Here is an 18401-nt window from a genome sequence, read left to right as displayed (position 1 = left end):
GGGATTAGCAGGAGGAAGTGTTGGATTAGTAGAAATAATCCTTTGAATGACAGCTCCCATTGCCTGGTTACCATGTGGGGCTTACCTTGAGTGTTCTCACCCACCGAGTGAGCAACTGCACACAAGAAAACCCAGCTCAGGTCAAAGCGGTTTCCTTTAATAAACCTGAACACAGCAAACACTGGACTTATTTACAGATAGCTCTGGAGCTTTCAATGCCAATGTAGTGGCTTGGTTTTCCCGATCAGCTCGGGTGCTTCATGAACAGACATGAAGAACCTTGATACTAATTATTTAATATATGCTCCAAAGTTTGCAGGGTATTTTTACTGTGCTAACCCTATGATCAACCCTGTTTAATCTCTTTGCCTAAAAGGTCAGGCAGGTTAAGGGCGACCCCCAGGAGGGTATTTGCTGAAGGCAGGTGGCCTCCCCTCCCGACCCCAGGAATCACCTAGACTCTAAACAAACTTGTTACTGTTATCAGGTGCTTACCTGCGAATGATCCCCATCACAATTGACTCTAAAGAGGCTGAGGGGTGGAGAGCTGGATCGCTGCCCTGTGATAACCCCACAGCCCCATCAAGAAGGCCAAATAAATCAGGTGATCAAGCCAGAGATCAAACCAGACCTCAAAGCATCAGCCTGCAGATCCCATCAGGAGAGCCCAGATTGCGATCCGTGGCAGGAGGGATGGGATGGATGCTCCTCAGGCACAGTGGGATTTGTTCAACTGTACCTTAAGTGTGATTTTTCTTCTTTTCTAAACGCCAACTAATTTAAACACCTGTCTGTCCTGAACTTGCAATAAATTCCCATCTCTTGCATCCACCATCAACACCAGTCTTTGCAAAGGTAATGCCAATAAACAATGAAAATCTAAGAATTCTTTATTTTTTTAAGAAAGTGTATACATTAACATTTAGTACTGTGTGAAACTATTATGCAGGGATGCAAAGAAGACTCACCCACACCAGGCTTTAATACGAGCTTGATCAGCCACGGTGTATAGTTAACAAGCTCAGGTGAGTCTTATTAGACTCACAGTGAAACCAGGAGTGGCTCAAACTGCTATGCAATGGAAGTTTTATTTCCACCCGTTATGAGAAGTTTTGACCAAGAAAGTTTTTTTAAAATGCCACTTTACCGCTAGTCATGGGCTACAAGACAGACAGCTGTTCAACAAACAATGTGTAAAGCAGTAAATCTGCTTCTTATTTATTAACATGCAAAGCAACTGCACTGCACCTAATGAACACAACCTCAGCAGTGAAGTCTGCCTCCTCAGTTAATGAAACAGCAATAAAATCACCAAAGTTCATTGACGACAAGAACGGTTGCCCAGAGAAACATACACAGATGTAACTGCAACTTTAAAGTCAATAAGAAATCAATTAAGTAATGTGCACACTGTTAACGCAAGCACGTCTGCTGTACACTGAAGTTTAAAAGCACAAGCTGACTTGGTAAACGTTTTATTAATTACTTAATTGCTCCACAATCCCCCAGGCCTCCTGGAAGCAACACTGCCCTCTACTAATGTTTTACAGTATAATGCACACACTCCTACACATCTGTTCTGATTGCTCTATATGGGCTGTGCATTACACTGTATATGGGGTGTACACTCTTACTTCATCAGAATGCCACAATGAAACGGATTGCATCACCTTAAGAAAACATACAGCGTTCGACAAAAACAAACTCAGTGCCCTCATACTTAAAACGCAGTTGCTTTCAATGAACTGCAGGCTTTCAAACTCCACAACGCATAACCCTGAATGGTCAGGAGCAGCGGGGTTAGCTGTACAAGATCCCTACTGAATTGAATTGACTTTGCCTTACTCTTTGGTTGCTTCCAAGCAGTGCTTACCTTTCGTCTTAAATATCCTGCAATGTTAATGTAATAAATCTTAACCGTTATAGGAAATCTATAGCGCAGTACCTCGGTGTGCCCAGAGGCCATGACAAAACGATGCTCATAAATTTATATTAAAACCCTGCTCAATAGCAATTATTTACCAACAAAGATGTATTGATCTGGTTTGGGTGCTGGAGATGGCGGAGTGTAAATGAGCCAATCAGTCAGAGTGGTGAGTAAAGGGGGGCGCAATGCTATCCCCCCCGGCGGGGATAGTCCGCAATGCTACCCCAGGTATTGGGGATGGGGTCCCCCCGCGCTATCACGGGGGCCCAATGCTATCCCCCCGGGGGGAAGGGGGGCACAATGCTATCGGGTGGGAGCAATACTATCAGGTGGCACAATGCTATCAGGGTGGTGGGCACAATGCTATCAGGGGGCGCAATGCTACCGGGTGGTGGGGGGAGGGTGCGCAGTGCCCCCGGGGGCGCAACTATCAGGGAGGTGGCACAATGCCCCCGAGGGGGCGAGGGGAACTACGCTACCGTGTTACGGGGGGCAATGCTATCGGGAGCGCAATGCTATCCAGGGGAGGGGGAAGGGGTGCAATAGCCCCTCGCGGTGGGGGGGAGGGTCCCCACCCCCTTCCCCACGTTACAATAGCCCCCCCCCCCCCCCCGATGCTACGATAGCCCTAGCCCTCCCCCGCGCATAAGCTATCACCCCCTCCCCCGGGGGGACGAATCCCCTCCGGGGTGGGGAGTGTTACGATAGCCCCCACCCCCTCCCCCGTGCTACGATAGCCCCACCCCCTCCCCCGTGCTACGAATCTGGGTGGGGGTATGCAATGCTATCAGGGGAGGGGGAGGAATGATATTGGGGTAGCGGGCGCAATGCTATCAACTACGTCTCCACGATTGTTACGGCAATATTGTGAAGAGATGGAGACAAGAGCTGTCCACAGGGAGCTGGTAGAAGTGCAAAGTGACCTGCTCCAGCTCAATATAGCCTGCACCATTCAGAGACTCTGAACCTTGGCTATCAGCAATCTAATCTGCCTACACCAGTACTCTTTGATTCAGTGAAAGCAATGTTTTTTCAAAGCTGGGATCCATGAAGACAAACCAGTGTAAGTTAACTTGCAAACCCTGAGCAGTACCGCAACAAGCATGACAAGGAAGGGTGTATATCACTCTGGACTCTTATTTACCTTACCTTTGCTTTCCTTTCTATCCTGGGAAGAGTAGTTTTAATTGCGTTGTTAGCGTCTCTGAAGGCCCGGCAGGTCACTGTGAACAGAACGCTGGCTCAGAGCCACACTGCCCTGCTAGCTAAGCTCTGCCTGCTGCTCCTCACAGGTCAGCTGACCAGAGTGACCCTTCTGTCATTAGCAGGCTCTACACAATGCCCGCTGCAGCGGCTACATCACCAAGACCGTCTTCAAACACAACAGCGAGACACGAGAGCTTATCACCTCGGCATCCTCATCAAACACAAAATAACTGGCTAAACTGCTCTCCTCTCCAGAGCTCGGCACTAATTTGCAATAATAAAATAAGAAACATAACCCAGCTAACTGTCTGAGGTTTACAGCTGCATGTGATTCTCCCCCTCTATACACATCTTCCCACAAACAGCGAGCATTCACACACGTGTTTCGTGTAAACAGAACCTTGAACCCCTTTATGAGGTTTCCCAACTCCTTGTTTTGCCTTCAATTAAAAACAACAGAGGGGAAAGAGGAATCCTGTGCTGTCCAACTGAAGCGACTAAACAAAATCCTTAAATATTAGATTCAGAAGCACAACGAGAATATTTTACAAACCAGGGCTGCAGCACCTCTTGCCTAGTGGAACCGTGGTGCTGCTGAGGTCAGCAGACAGTCGTGTTGAGGTGGGATTTGAATAGACCTACTAGTCTACTGCCACTAGATCAAACTGCCTCCCTAAATAACCAGTACTGTAATTCATCGCTTTAATTGTAAAGAGACACGGCCAGTTTAAAGCAAACATTGCTGGCTTTGCAACACCTATACGAAGGACAAGTAGAGAAACTTTTGCGCCCCCATACGATCCCACATGGTTTTCACCAAGAGATTGTGTCTACAGTACTGTGTGTGTTACAGCAAAGAACTGAGAACAAGGTGCAGTGTTAGTTTGTACAATGCTGGGTAAAAACAATAAATCAAGATGCATAATCCATACATTGATCTTTTTAAACACAGACATGCACGCAGATGCAAACACACACACACACCTTTGATATACAGACATACAACTGCTCCTTATTTATGCAGTTGTTGTGTGAGAACCAGTGAAGAAACCTCTGCTGTAAGTTGAGTGCAAAAAAAAAAATTAAATTAAAACCACCCTGCAGCGTAGTAAATGGGTTTTGACGAGAGCTTTAATTTTAAATGAAGAAAGTTGCCAGTAGCAACATAGCTGTCAGCAGCAGCCAGCGTCCATTAATAAAGAGACGGGCACAATTTCAAGGCATGGAATCTGGTGCCAAAGGTAGCCCCACTGCATCATGCTGTGCTAAACTGGCCAACGTTTATTAAGTGTCCCTACTGTTTAGGGTGCAATTTATTAATTTTCCTCATCCATTGCTGGAGATGACAGGCTATCATTTTAGAAGTGAGGCTAATTGAATGGCACACTCACTTCTGATGGGTGTTATTTGTCATTATTAAAGTCGCACTATGGTACTGGTTCCCATTTTCCTTTTAAAAAACTGAAAACTGGGTTTACGTTTGTTTTTTTTACTTGAACACTATATCGCTGTAATTTCAGTATACTTATTTAATCTACACCAATATTGCATGATTTAACTACTTGATATTGAACACCTTAGAGTCCCTTTGAAGTGTCATTATTACGCTTCAAGCACTATGCGGACCAAGATCACAGTACAGTTTGTAATTATAAGTATCATCATAAGCCTCTTCCAAACCACTCCTTAACTGACTAGTACACAACGTGGCTTAGTGTAGAGCTGCAGATAAAAGATAACAGCAGCAACACAGCAATGATGCATCTGTGTTTTTAAACAAGCATTTCCCAGCCACACTAAATGCAAAAATCCAAACCTTTTCCAGAGAGCAATACACATGTGTCTTCACAATCAGATAAGCATTTGAGATATATTTAAATGTACGTGTAAAAACGTACCTGAAACACATATCTCCACGTTCTAAAACTTTCAGTAAATTGCTATAAAGTCCTAAACAAGTTTCATCACAATTGGAGAGGCTTGTACATATAAAGTACAGGAGCCAGTCCACTATACCACTGCCGTCAAGAACATGCAAACCCTTCAGAGAGGAATAACGACGCGGTGTGAACAAAGACCCGTTGTGACCAGCACCTTTAAAAGGTCAACAACGGAAATGAACGATATTTTGATTCCTGATACTGCTGATTTTGAGGCAGCCCTAAATGCTGCTACTGCCACAGCATGTTAGGGGTGTACAGTGCAGGCTGTGGCAATGCTGCTTGCAATTAATGTGAGAATGCTCACCTAAAGGAACACAGCCCCCCTTGAGAAGGAAACGTATTTCAGTTCAGTGTTCAGTGGTAACCACCACGTCTGCACATCGGAAATCTGAATAATCACCTGCTCCACCTCTACGACTTGGCAAGGAAAACAAGCTATCCGCCCTTCCTGTCCCAAGCACAGAGTCTCCTCTAATGCGTTCAAAACACACTGTCTTAATAAATACAACATGCTTTGCTTCTCATGCTTTGCCCTGGAGACAGGCCCTAGAGGCGGTATATGGAAGTGCAGTCTTCTTGCCAGACCTGCTCTTTTCTTTACTGTGAACCAGGCACTGGTCCACCAAATCACATTTTCAGTTTAGTTTTGGGGCAGTCGTTGGAAAATAAAGAACAAATAACTCAAAGACATAAAAAAACTTCCATAAAAGGGTCTCAATTCAAGTCCTAATTTTTCATGCTCCACATTTAAGAAAAGCAACGCAATTAAAACCATTTTGATTTGGGTCATGTTCTGTTAAAGGGCTGACAAAAAATCTGTCCATTGGACAGTCATTTAGTAACTCTTTTGGTACAGAATGGATAATTTCAACAGCTGCTCAGAAAATTACATCATGCCTTGCCCTCAGAAACAAAAAAAGACAAACGAAAAAAAATCTTCTTTTAGTTCCATTACCAACAAAAGAAAATACAATCTGGGAGATAAAGGTAAATATAAAAGGGGCCATGGAATCTCATTTCGGCTCCGGCATTGTTCTACACTTCCCCGGAAAGCTGAGCAAATTAAAGGTTTCCTTTGTACGTGGACTCCAGTCCGCCGACTGCTTCGTTTCTGATTTCTGGACGTCCCGCTTCTCTGTCAGCGGGTGTCAGTCGCCTCTGGGGCCGCAGCTCAGTGACTGACACCCAGTGAAAGCTGCGCTCCTCTATCGGAGAGCCGATCTGCAAGGGGCGGCTCGCCTTCACACCTCCTGCTAATTTATCATCGGCACAGGGAGACAGGATCACTGATTGCACACACAGGGAGAGCTGAGGCCACAGTGAGCACCCAGGAGACCAGGGTTGGGGCACACACACACGCACGCACACACACACACACACACACACACATATACAGGGGGGTCTGAGATAAAGTCTTCCTGACAGCACAAGGACAAAGAAGGGCAGGCCCCAGGGAGAACGGGAAAGAGAAGATAAAATAAAATACCGGGAAAAGAAAAAAAAATCTCTCTGCAACTGATTTATCATGTTCTGGATAATTAATTATAAACTCAATTACCCAAACCTTACTTCAGCAGTCTCAATTCATTAGGAGATAAAACCTCACTGAATTCTCATTTTTTGACAGTGAGATGGGGGGAAAAAAAAAAAAACTTTTTCAGGGGGGTTATTTTTTTTTATTTTGGGGTTGAAGACCTTTTGACCCTTGCTTTATTATTTGCTATGTTTACTCATACATGCACGGCTATACAGATTTGAACTTGGATCTTCTCTTCCAAGAGAAACACAACAGCCAAATCAAAACGATTTGATCATACTAAAAAGCAAAATAAAAAAGCCCATACTTGATATGACATGTACTGTATAGTAATGCTGCTATATTCTAGCTGTCTTATATTACCATGTTCAGGTAAACCTTAAGCAATCAAGCAACTGAGTCCTGTTGCAGGACAAAATAAACAGATATATACGGTAATTCTGAAAACTACTGAAATGGGTGTTACAGCTGCCAGGTACTATAGCAGGCAGCTTGTTCACCAGGAAGGGATTTCTTTCTTTCTCTTTCTTTCTTTTTCTTATTAATCCAGCAGAAGGCGGACCTTGTCCTTCTCGTTAAAGCCTTGATGACGGGTGTTTAATATTCACTGTCTTAATTAGGGCTGCAGTTAATTTCATTAAATTCCTTCGCTGCTAAATGAAGCCGATTATGAGACATCTTTTATTGCAAGGCGTGAAATTACAGCCTGTCCGCTGCAGAGTAAAACTAATGAATTGCAGGGTAAATAACACCCGAATTAACGAGCCAATTGAACACAGAAAAAAGTCAATGCTGCTTAGAACTCTCTGAATGCACAACAGAGGCAGACTTCTACTGACGACTGTCATCCCCGTATTTCAGATTATTACAGCTGCAATAACCCCAAAACAGAAATAAAATGCAGTTTCTTACCCCTTACCCAAAAGAATAAAAATGAACATGTAGCCCACGTTTGTAAGTAGCCTCACAAAGGGATTCCCTAACAGCAATGGGGCCTGGGTCAGTTAATGACCTCGTCTGGCCCCTCTGTGTGAAGGTCGTCCACTTTCAGGCTCCGCTCTAAAGACAGGCCTCATTTGGCAAACATCTCCATGCATGCTTGTCATAAACACTGAATAAAACGCTCAGAGTCAGAAATCAATCAACCGCGACCAGACAAACACTGTATCTGGAAACATTAAGTGCTGTCAGAAACCCTGCACACAGATATTTCAGTAACTGTTGATGGAACAGGTCCATGCTGTACAAGCACTCACAAACAGCATCCCTCATTCAGAATATTCATCACACGGCAATGGCAAGACTAGACGAGGCTAGGATGTATTATATCACTGTACCTTGAGTAAGGCTTTCAGCAAAGACTGGAATGTGTTACGGTTCTTAGTTTAAAAAAATTACCTATGAAGCTAACAATTTAAATTCAGTTTATTCTGTATTACTTGAAAGCATTTGCACACAGGTCTATTTTACAAACAAGATAGCACAGCGATTGGAGTTAAGAACAATAACAATTACTACTTAACACATAACGATCAAGGTAGCAGGTTGCAACACTAGCTCATAGAGTGGTTAACTTGGCCCTTAAGCCAGCAGCTTGTGACATTTCTGTAAAAATCACTAAAACACAATTTCTCCTGGTGGAATATTTTATTAAATAAACTACAATGTGGCACCGAAGCAGAAGCGACTTGCTCTGGGGACGTGCGATCTAATGGAACAGTGGGATATTCCTCTTAACCCACCATGAGACACCAGCTGCACTCGGTTCCTCGCTCTCATCTCAAACCTGGCACAGCAACGTTTGCACAGCCCCTCAACACTTCGCTCCTCAGTTTCATCCTTTCATAGCAACAGTGCCGTTGCAAATTAACTTGTTAATGTTCATGCAAAACGGTTCAGTCAGTTTGGTGACAGACGCACACTCAGAGCTCTCCCGTAATTAGCAGCTAATTAGGAACAAGGAACAGATGCTGGTAGAGTTCTAGAAGTAAACAGGTTCTGTAAACAATGCTTATAAATCTCAACACATTTATTAACCACATCGCAACTGTCAGGGAGTCCTCTGACATCTGTAGGAAGTGCACACTCCTCGTTCTGGGGAAGAGACACATAAGTGTGCGGGGGGAACGCTTTAACTATAACACAGGGATGGCAAACCGAACATCCACATCAGCATTCCACATGAGAACCAATAAAAAATAAACAATATACAGTTTTGAGGAAAATAGCAATTGTTGCAATGCACGCACTTCATCAAATGTTGAACATGAGTTATTTAAAATGAGTTGTTTTGCATCCAACATGATGGATAAAGTATGGGGAAAAAAATAGATTAAATGCTCTGGGTAGCAGTATTTTTGATCTGTACAGATAATTATTTTTTCTAACAACATCATATGTTGCTGTATGTTTACTGCATTAGTACAGCATGAGAAAGTTATGAACAAGTTATAGCTTTCCTAGTAAGTGTCTGCACTGCAAGAATGCTGAAGCTATGACTTGTAACACCAGGGATCCACCGCCACCTTTGCAGAAGTACAGTCAGGCTAGCAATAACCAAACTAAAACTTGAAACTCTTTACCGTTTAATTGCAGAAAAAATGCAAAATGCACCCCACCCTCATTATAAGTGCCCTTGCTTGCCGCATATACTGCAGGCTTTAATGAGGTGCATGTTCTAATGAAGGCAATTTTGAAAGGATTTATTGTAACTAAGAGCCAAGTAACATGGTAACCTTGTGTAAGAGTGGTAGAACAATAAACCTGATAATGAGTGCGCTGCCTTGTGATCTCACAAGCTACACTGCAGCTACAGAGCACAGGGGAGAGAGGCAGGACCCCTGGACAGCAGCGCGAGAACAAGGACTCGTGGGTATAGAGTGAAGTGAACCACAGCAGCAACACAGAGGCAAATACAGGGCTGTGTTTGATTCCAGTACGAGCAGAACAACCACAGTAAGTTCAAGAGTATAACTTGCCCCACATGCTGGGATTTAGGCTGGTACATGCAGTTTGGGGGTTGTACATCAGGTCAGCATCCTACATTTTAGTTTTTCCAATGAGGTGCACAAAACAGGGCTTAAAATTTGCTGAGAGGTTGGATCTGGTCATCTGTTTGAACAACTGCTCAATAATTCCTTGTGGGGTTAAAGATGAACCCGAATTTCCATTCCAGTGGGAAAAGACACAGCAGATCTAATAGGAAAAGCAGGTCTGGAGAGGAAGGGAGCTGTGGTACCAGATGCTGAGACAGAGAGAGACGAGCAAACTCAGAAGAGGAAAGACCACAGGGAATTATCAAATCAATTAACATCCAATTCCAAAATTAATTTCTTGCCTCTAAGCAGAAAATGTTCTGTTTTATTTTTGCGAGCAATAAGCAGGCTCATTATTATCCTGGCATGCTCTGGTTGTAGTGTTGGTAAAATACCACCCCTTGTCTCCAGTGTCCAATTACACAACATTTCTCTGCAGTTGGGCTGCCATGACTGATCTGCTGATCTTTTTAGCTTAATTTATTTTTCTTCTTTTTTTTCATCATCAACACTGTGATCTACAAAGTCAGTTTTAAAAAGCAAAGAAGAATAACCCCTGCAACCTTGTTGTATTTGTCAAGAGCAGTGCACTCTATTAAGTACAGGTTAACAGGCTTGAGTCAGGTGCCATTGCTTATCCCCTGGGTTAAATTCTCCGCAGGTGAAGCTGTTTTTTCATATTTAGATCCAGGTTCTTTGACATCTCAGGTTTGAAAGGTCAAGAACTTATTCTATAACTGGACACCAGATAAATGATTCATCACATTATAAACCTACTCTGCTGTTCACTTATTTTTAATCAGAGTGCTTCACAAGGTACAAGATGTAAGTGCTAGAGGCGTAGTAAAGCATGTACAGGCACGGACAATCACACTTGTTAAAGAGGTTCAATCAGCACACTCATCCAATCAAATGGTTAGATATCTACAAACACCCAAGAATCTAAAGCTAAACTCGGCAATCAAAACATCTAAAAATACAAGGTACCCCCACGTGCATCCCTCAGCCACCTTTCCTGGAGAAGCTGCTCATTAGTTAATTGTTTGTTTTGTACATATTGTTTAAATTGGTACTGATGCTGTATTTTAATTTTTCAACATTTATATTGTGCCCAGACTGAAGTGTTAAACACAGACACATACAGATAAACATGGCAGTTCGGTTCATTTAGATTTATTAAATAAAAAGATAAGATGGTTAAACTTATGACTCACAGCAGTCTGTATTACCAACCATAACAGTTGCTTTGTCTGCCATATTCCCTGAGTAACCAGCCACTTCCAAACCCATACAGGCTGAGTGGCTTAGCGTGATGTCTTAGGACTGGGAGCTGCCCGTGCTTCAGCCAGCAAGTAAAAAGCAAGGCCTGCGAGCTGTGAATCTCCATAGGGCTGTGATGAATCGATAGGCTGATTGATTCCTTAACAAAATGACAAGTGTGTTGTGAACGACTCTACAAGCATTTCCCTACGATGAAGTGCTACATTTATAACCAGCGACGGTTAAGCTTTCCGCTGCCGATGACATCTTGGGGAGAGAGTACACGAGGAGTTTCACAAACAGCAGTTCAGTGTTCAAATCAGATCCACACCGCACTGTGCTGCCCCACACGGCTCACTACCGGGGAAGAGCATTCATTTTCTCTGTCAAGATGAAGCACTCCTCAAATCCGCATTTGGCTAAATATGACAGCGAGCAAGTCTTCCTTTAGGAGAGTTTAATTTAAAATGATTTTCTGCTTAGTTAACCCTGTGTAGTACTGTGTGTGGGCAAGCTGCTTTTAAAAGCTCACAGCTTCTACATACATACATTTAACTTGTTTTTTTATTTGATTATTTTAGTTTTTTTAGTCCTGCTTACAGGATTTTTAGGAGAATGCAACAAAGTGTTCAAGTCATGACATGTGATATGAATGTGTTTTGGCAGGGCAGGGTACAGAGTTGATGAGTGAAGTTTGGACAGGCTGGCTTACAGAAAACGCTTTGAATATGATGGACAAAGAGGCCCTGCGAAAGCCTACAGGAGATACAGCTGCGGCCCAAAACGCACACAGGTGCCAACACACACACACAAACACACTGCAAACACAGACACACACATACACACCACAAACACAGACACACACACAGCCCTGGGACCATTACACGAGAACCTGGGACACCTAGTGCCATTTGCATCACCCGATACACCACCAGCAATATTAAGTGGAAATCATTTATCATCTTAATTTCTTTAAATATATAAGCAGTCAAAAATAATTACAAAATTTTAACATGTAAAGTGCATCTTGCATAACTTCAAATAAAACTATCATAAAAATAATAAAAAATGCTTAGTACTTGGTGAATCCTGTCATAGTCAATCCTGCATAGTTACACTGCTACAATATGCATCAGTATCTATCAATGCTTGCTGTATACCCTGTATTACATACTGAAATTGTATACTTTCATTTCTAGAGCTATATAGGTGTATATATACAGATATACACACTAATATATATATATGTATGTATGTGTATATATATATATATATATATATATATATATATATATATATATATATATATATATATATATATATATAATATATATATTATATATATCTTATAATGATTGAAAAATAACTAATCAAAAACTGTTACAACCTTATAAATAATAGAAAATTAGAATTTTTGACTCCCCAAATTGCCCCACCCCCCGACTCGACCACCACACACACACACACACACACACACACCACAGCTGTCCTGCCATAAAAACAGACCTCCCATCTGCCAGCAGCGATTTGCATGTCACCTTCTCCAGGCTCATTTGTACTTCATTAACTGCCATTGACTTAACAAGATTTATGCAAATGTCACGACGGGACCTCGCAGGGCTCCCGCTGCAATCGAGTGATTATGCATGTACAACTCTGCCCGCAATGGAACATGAATAAGAGACAAGCCCACTCCGCACACTGCCGGGGACGCTGTACTCTTCCTCTTTTAACAATTTCATCTGAGTGGCTCCTCTTCTTATTACTTTGGATGGGTTTGTTTTATTTGAGAGCATTCCAAAACCACCCTAAATCCTTAATATCCTCTTTGCAGAATTACAATTTAAAACTTGTGACAGCGATGCTCACCCAAATTGACTAAAGGAGGTTTGTGGGGGTTAACAGACCTAAAAACATACATTAACTTGCATAAAATTAAAAAAAAAACACACACATTCTAGGACGACAGATAGTTGGCTGTTAACTAAAAACAAATTAACGGCCTCAGAAGCTACAACGAAGTGTTTAATATTACTATCTACACCTGGCCAAGTTACTATTAGGAATAACACGCCCAGTGGATTTAATACGTGCAACACAGCTGACCAAAACTGCTCAACAATGAAATGTTTTAGCAGTCACATGTGGGCTGTAGATGCCTAGTGTTCTTCCTTTTGCCACTCGTGGTGTCTGAGGCACAGTGACATTTTGCTGTTCTTGAGGTCTTCCAGAGATACGGGCTGTTAGATTCTGCATGCAGTGTTTGGGTTTCTGTGCATGGTGATTGACTGCTTCAGACGCTATGACGGTGTTGGGGAGCTGCTATAATGCACCCTTCAGACTCTGATACATCTTTTCTGGCCTAAAGAGCAGCCAACTATTCTACAGGTGCACACTTTTTATCTTCTATAACTATCTATAAAGGAAGAAAAGAAATGACAATGTGCAGGTCTACCCATACTTCTGTTATATTTCATACACCTCTACCCATTAGATCTTTTGTTCTGCGTTTCAGAGTGGGAAGATTTCAGGACAGCCGGGCAGTGGCAACAGTTTGAGCTCATTAGGACCTGTCCTTAATCATTAAGGGTGATGAAAAGAGGCAAAAGCTAGCTTTAAAATGAAGACTTCCAGTGTGTACCAAGTTATTCTGCACAGGAAGGGAATTCAAACAACAAATTGCTGCTTTGGTACGGCTAAGCCTTGAACAAAAATTGTGCATTGGGGTTTCATTACTGTATACACACAAAGAACTTCTTGATTTGAAACAAGTCTCATACAATTTCATTTGATTGGATCTTTCAAGATCTAAAGCAAAGTTAGCCACAGTGTCACAATATCAACCACTGCTTTAATCCTTAGATCACAGAACCCAGTCTTGTAGATTCTGGAATCATCGCCACCTGAATTCTTCATGACACGAGTCTCTCCCACTGCAAAGCATCAGCGTGACTCCGAGTCAATCCAGGCACTACTGTGAGCTTAAGCAGACACTCCAGCAGCTTTAACAGGCAAGCCAGAAGGGACATGCTCTTCTTGAACTCAAAATAAAACTCAAACTCAAGAAGGTATGCTAAGGAATTTTCTGCAAGTATCATCACAGTTGGACAAGCAGTTTTCAAGATATAAGTAAAAATGTAAGCATGACCTACATACCTCATGCATGATTTCAGCAGATGATGAACAGTGTTGTTGAACCTATCGCTTACAAGCCATTTGTTTGCACGATTTGTTCAGCTATGAGGTATTTACTTCGTTGCTTTGCTGCAACCGCATACATGCCAAATGTGCTTCCACATGCCAACTGCACATAGGAAGGGCCTCAGTGGAGAAATGTTGTATACATATTTAATATATAAATAGAGGACTCATCTGTTGGATTTCTCTTAGTTTGAATACTGTATGTGTGCAGACAGGACTCATGACAGACAGGGAGCTCAAACTCAGAAAGATTATGCTTTAAAGTTGTCAAATGAGCACTCCAGTGTTCGCAAGGTGGTATATATCACAGCTGCAGAGAACTGCTAAAAAGCAGATCTCATTTGAAGGGGACCCTAAACACAGCTACAATTTGTTCATTAGCAAACTACAAACAAGGGTATGCAGATGACACAGGGAGTCATGATTAGCACCACTAATTGCCTCATTCTTACAACACATCTGAAACTTGTGTCTTTCTTTTTCCAAACATGACAAATTAAGGATAACTCAAACAGTTTTTTTCAGATCACAGGGGGTCTGTGTGTGCTGCTCTCTGATTTTTCCCCTGTCGATTGTGATGTTCCAATCAAAGTGCTAACACACACAAAAGACTCAATTTGAAAGGCACAGGAGACGGGAGATAGGTCCACATGCGGGCAACAGACTTCATTAGGACCCCCTCTCTTTATCTTCCAACTTCTCATCCTAATGATCTCATTTCAATACACCCGAGAACCTCTGTCTAATTGATGTCAAGTGTGTGCTCTCGCCGCTAATCAAGGAGAAAGCATCAAACGAGGCCCGTTTCTGTGTGACGTCGGATCACAGGGAACTTTTCAAACAGTAAGCTGGTGCTGGCCCCAATTATTCCGCCACAGACGGCGAGCTGATGTGTACCTGTTTAATTGGGATTGCGCGGCCGCTTCCAATGCTGTCTGCCCGGCCTTCCAGTCCTTTCTTCTCCTTATCTGGATCACTTCCTTTCCGAGACTGCAGGGAAGACATATTTCCCCTCAGTTACATTTTAAAGTCACAGCTCGTTTCTACCTTGCAGCGATCGACAAATGCTGTGCACAGGCAGCAGAGGCAAAAATGGACAAGCATCAGACCACTTCTGCCAATGCAGAACATAACAAGGGAACAGGACAGTTTACCAACACAAAGTTGGTGTTCTTGTTGACGTGGTCGTCTATGCTAAAATCATAGGACAGAATAATAAGATCACTTATAACCACCGAGTGCCAGCAGTTCTAGGCCATCTTGACCCAGTAGATCTAATACAGGTGGCCGTTGGGTGGTGCAGTCAGTAAAGGGCAAACGAATCAAAGGCCAACTGTGTTGTGTCCTGTTGATTTACTGTGGGCTGGTACTCACGGTGAAGAGGTTGGAGCGGCGCTTGGACTGCTTGCGCACCGGCGTGGGCGTGTTGGCGCTCTGCGGGACGTCGATCCGCAGCTCCTTCTGGCTGGTGCTGGGGGTGGAGGGGACGGAGGAGGAGTAATCACTCAGGCTGCCTCCGCCATTGCTCGTCTTTAAAAGAGAAGACAAAACATAACACCTGCGATCAGCACGGAACTGAAATCAACTTCAACAAATGACTACAAACCACCATATCAACTGAATACATGTTTATCACGTGCAAAATAAAGTGTTGCAGTTACAGTGCTGCATGGAATTCTGCATCAAGGAAACCAATCACAATAGGCATCGATTTAGCGGAATATCAGCTTTAGGGAAACAGAAGGAAAACGCTGGAGCAATAGGAAGCAGCATAAAAAAGATAATGAGAAGATAGAACAGGACATCGCAGTTTGTTATAAGATTGCATGTGAACCTGGACAAATCTCTACTGATCGATTCTCTAAGAAAGGCTTCCATTATCGTAAGACGAGCGGTGTCCAGTCTGCTTTTTCAGAACAGTTCCATGAATTCCCTTAAGGACTGGAACAATGCAGGAGCTCCGGCCTCACATCACTGCAATCAGGCTCGCTCGTGTCTTGGAGATTGCCATCTGCTGGGATGCTGACATCAATCACCCTCTGCTTGAGTTGAGCTCCCATTGATGCCAGTATTGTCAGGCTGGTAGGCGCTGGTGGTCTGAACCAGCAGGTCTCAAAAGAATTTCCATGAATGGCTCTTATTACCAGCCGTGAGAATACAAGCTGAGACCATTAATTACATGCCTGATAATTAATATACCCCAGTAAACACATAATGCAATTGTCTCAGAACACTCTTGCAAATGAGACACTGTAGCTCAAGGTTTTTTTTTTCCCTTTTTAAATATTTTAATAAATATATACAGCAGCCGCACCGCAGGATTGGCTCAATTTAAAATGTGAGTGGGATGTTTCTTAACTAGGTTACACTGGTTTCCAGGCACTTTCCCTTGTAAAGGTGTACCTAAAATAAAGGTGAATGGTTGTGTCCCGGGAAGAATTCTGCTCCAGTCACACCAACTTTATTATACAAATGAATGGTCTGATCAATTCAAATTGATTACCAATAAACAAAGCTAGTGTAGCAAACCATACACTAATCAGGGGATTATCACGCCTGTAATAAATGACCTGCATTGACATTGAACCAAAAAAAAAAAAAAAACTAAAACTTGCATCTGCTCAACCTAAAAGGTCATTTCTATTTTTCCAGGTGACTGGGGGCTCAACTGGCAAAAGACAAGACGGAAGGAAGGACCTGGAATTGCATCTGACAGATCATGTTGGAGGCTCATACGATCCTTTCCCAAGATGCAACATCAAAATACACTTTCCAATTCCAATTCAAGTGGTGTCCCTTTAAATACAAATAAAGCGAATGCTGCAACATGATGCCTCTACAATATGGGTCACCTTCATCAGCCCAAGATCTTGCATTTAGGATATTTCTTCAGTCTTCTTTTCTGGGTTTAAACATTCGTGAAACATTAATTTGCAACCAAAAGCAGCCCTGGTTTAGCCTCCTAAGAGCTTTGTAAACTGTCAGGAAAGGCCATTATCATTTGTTAACTGGCATCACTGTCAAAAGCCATCAATAAGGAAGAAAGATTTAAAATAATGAATTAAAGATTTTGTTTTACAGTTCGTGTTGATGCTAAAAAACAGATTTTTACTGTTTTGTTCCAAATCAATTCAATGTAAACTGCAGATCAATGACACCGGCTCCTATCAGCCATAATTTCTTTCTGCGGTTTTGTGCAAAAAAGTTAGCTGATTTAAACAGCATGGATTTCCACATGTCTAACTCAAAAACAAACGCTGTAATGTGTGTGTCTCTAAATAAAACAAAGAATTGTTGCTACACTAAGATACCAGGATGCAAGGTTGGATTTACAACACAAATGCAGTAGCTGGATAATTCAAGCAGGTTACAGAAGAAAACTTGAATCCCTCAACCAATAATTTTATTGGCCAAAGCCAAAAATAGACCAGCATCACCACCCTGACTATCCATGATTTTTTCTCTTTGCTGGCCTCACTTCTCTTGACACTATCTTACAGTTACAGTAAAATGTTTTAATTCCGGTACAAATTCGCATTTTAATTGGATTGGTAAGGTTGGTAAATGCACTCATTAATAGAAGAAAGGCATTCTCCGTTATTATTATCAATATTATTATTATTCTTGTGTGCGGGACTGCTGCTGCTGCTATCAGGAATCGTAATGAGGTCAATTTGCCCCAAGGGGTTCTCACCTGCTCAAGAAACAGAACAAATGTGAAGATGCAGATACCTACACTGCATCTTTGAAGTACATAATCACATATAAAAAAGGGGTGGTTTCTCTCATAAGCTTACGGTAGGTTTTTAACCTTAAAATTCAGATTTAGCATTGTGCAGTTATTTCTAATTACTGTGGAATGGAATGGAAAGTAATTAATATCCATGGATTCAGGTGCAATGTAAATTAAAGTTCCAATCCATTCAATACCCCCATACAACACATCATACAAATGCAACCAAACCTGATGGTGTTGTGGTGTGCAGTACCTGGCGGATGGTGTTGTGGTGTGCAGTACCTGGCTCATGGTGTTGTGGTGTACAGTACCTGGCTCATGGTGTTGTGGTGTGCAGTACCTGGCTGATGTGTGTTGTGGTGTACAGTACCTGGCTGATGGTGTTGTGGTGTGCAGTACCTGGCTCATGGTGTTGTGGTGTGCAGTACCTGGCTGATGGTGTTGTGGTGTGCAGTACCTGGCTCATGTGTGTTGTGGTGTGCAGTACCTGGCTGATGTGTGTTGTGGTGTGCAGTACCTGGCTGATGTGTGTTGTGGTGTGCAGTACCTGGCTGAT

The 18401-nt window shown here is 42.5% G+C and overlaps 1 protein-coding gene across 7 annotated transcripts in view; it reads right to left on the bottom strand.

Moving 5' to 3' along the window:
- LOC121322894 (arf-GAP with GTPase, ANK repeat and PH domain-containing protein 1) overlaps positions 1–18401 on the bottom strand; it is a 197854-nt gene that overhangs the window by 58350 nt on the left and 121103 nt on the right. For all 7 annotated transcript variants that reach the window (XM_041263443.1, XM_041263445.1, XM_041263446.1 and 4 more), the window contains 2 exons: positions 15484–15639; positions 15007–15099 (listed from right to left, as the gene is read on the bottom strand). In XM_041263443.1, coding sequence (XP_041119377.1) covers positions 15007–15099; positions 15484–15639 — 249 coding nt within the window. The remainder of the gene's footprint in view (positions 1–15006; positions 15100–15483; positions 15640–18401) is intronic.

The sequence above is a fragment of the Polyodon spathula genome, chromosome 11, assembly GCF_017654505.1.
Source record: "Polyodon spathula isolate WHYD16114869_AA chromosome 11, ASM1765450v1, whole genome shotgun sequence".
Classification (NCBI taxonomy): Eukaryota; Metazoa; Chordata; class Actinopteri; order Acipenseriformes; family Polyodontidae; genus Polyodon; species Polyodon spathula.
This window is presented reverse-complemented; position numbering and strand designations above follow the sequence as displayed.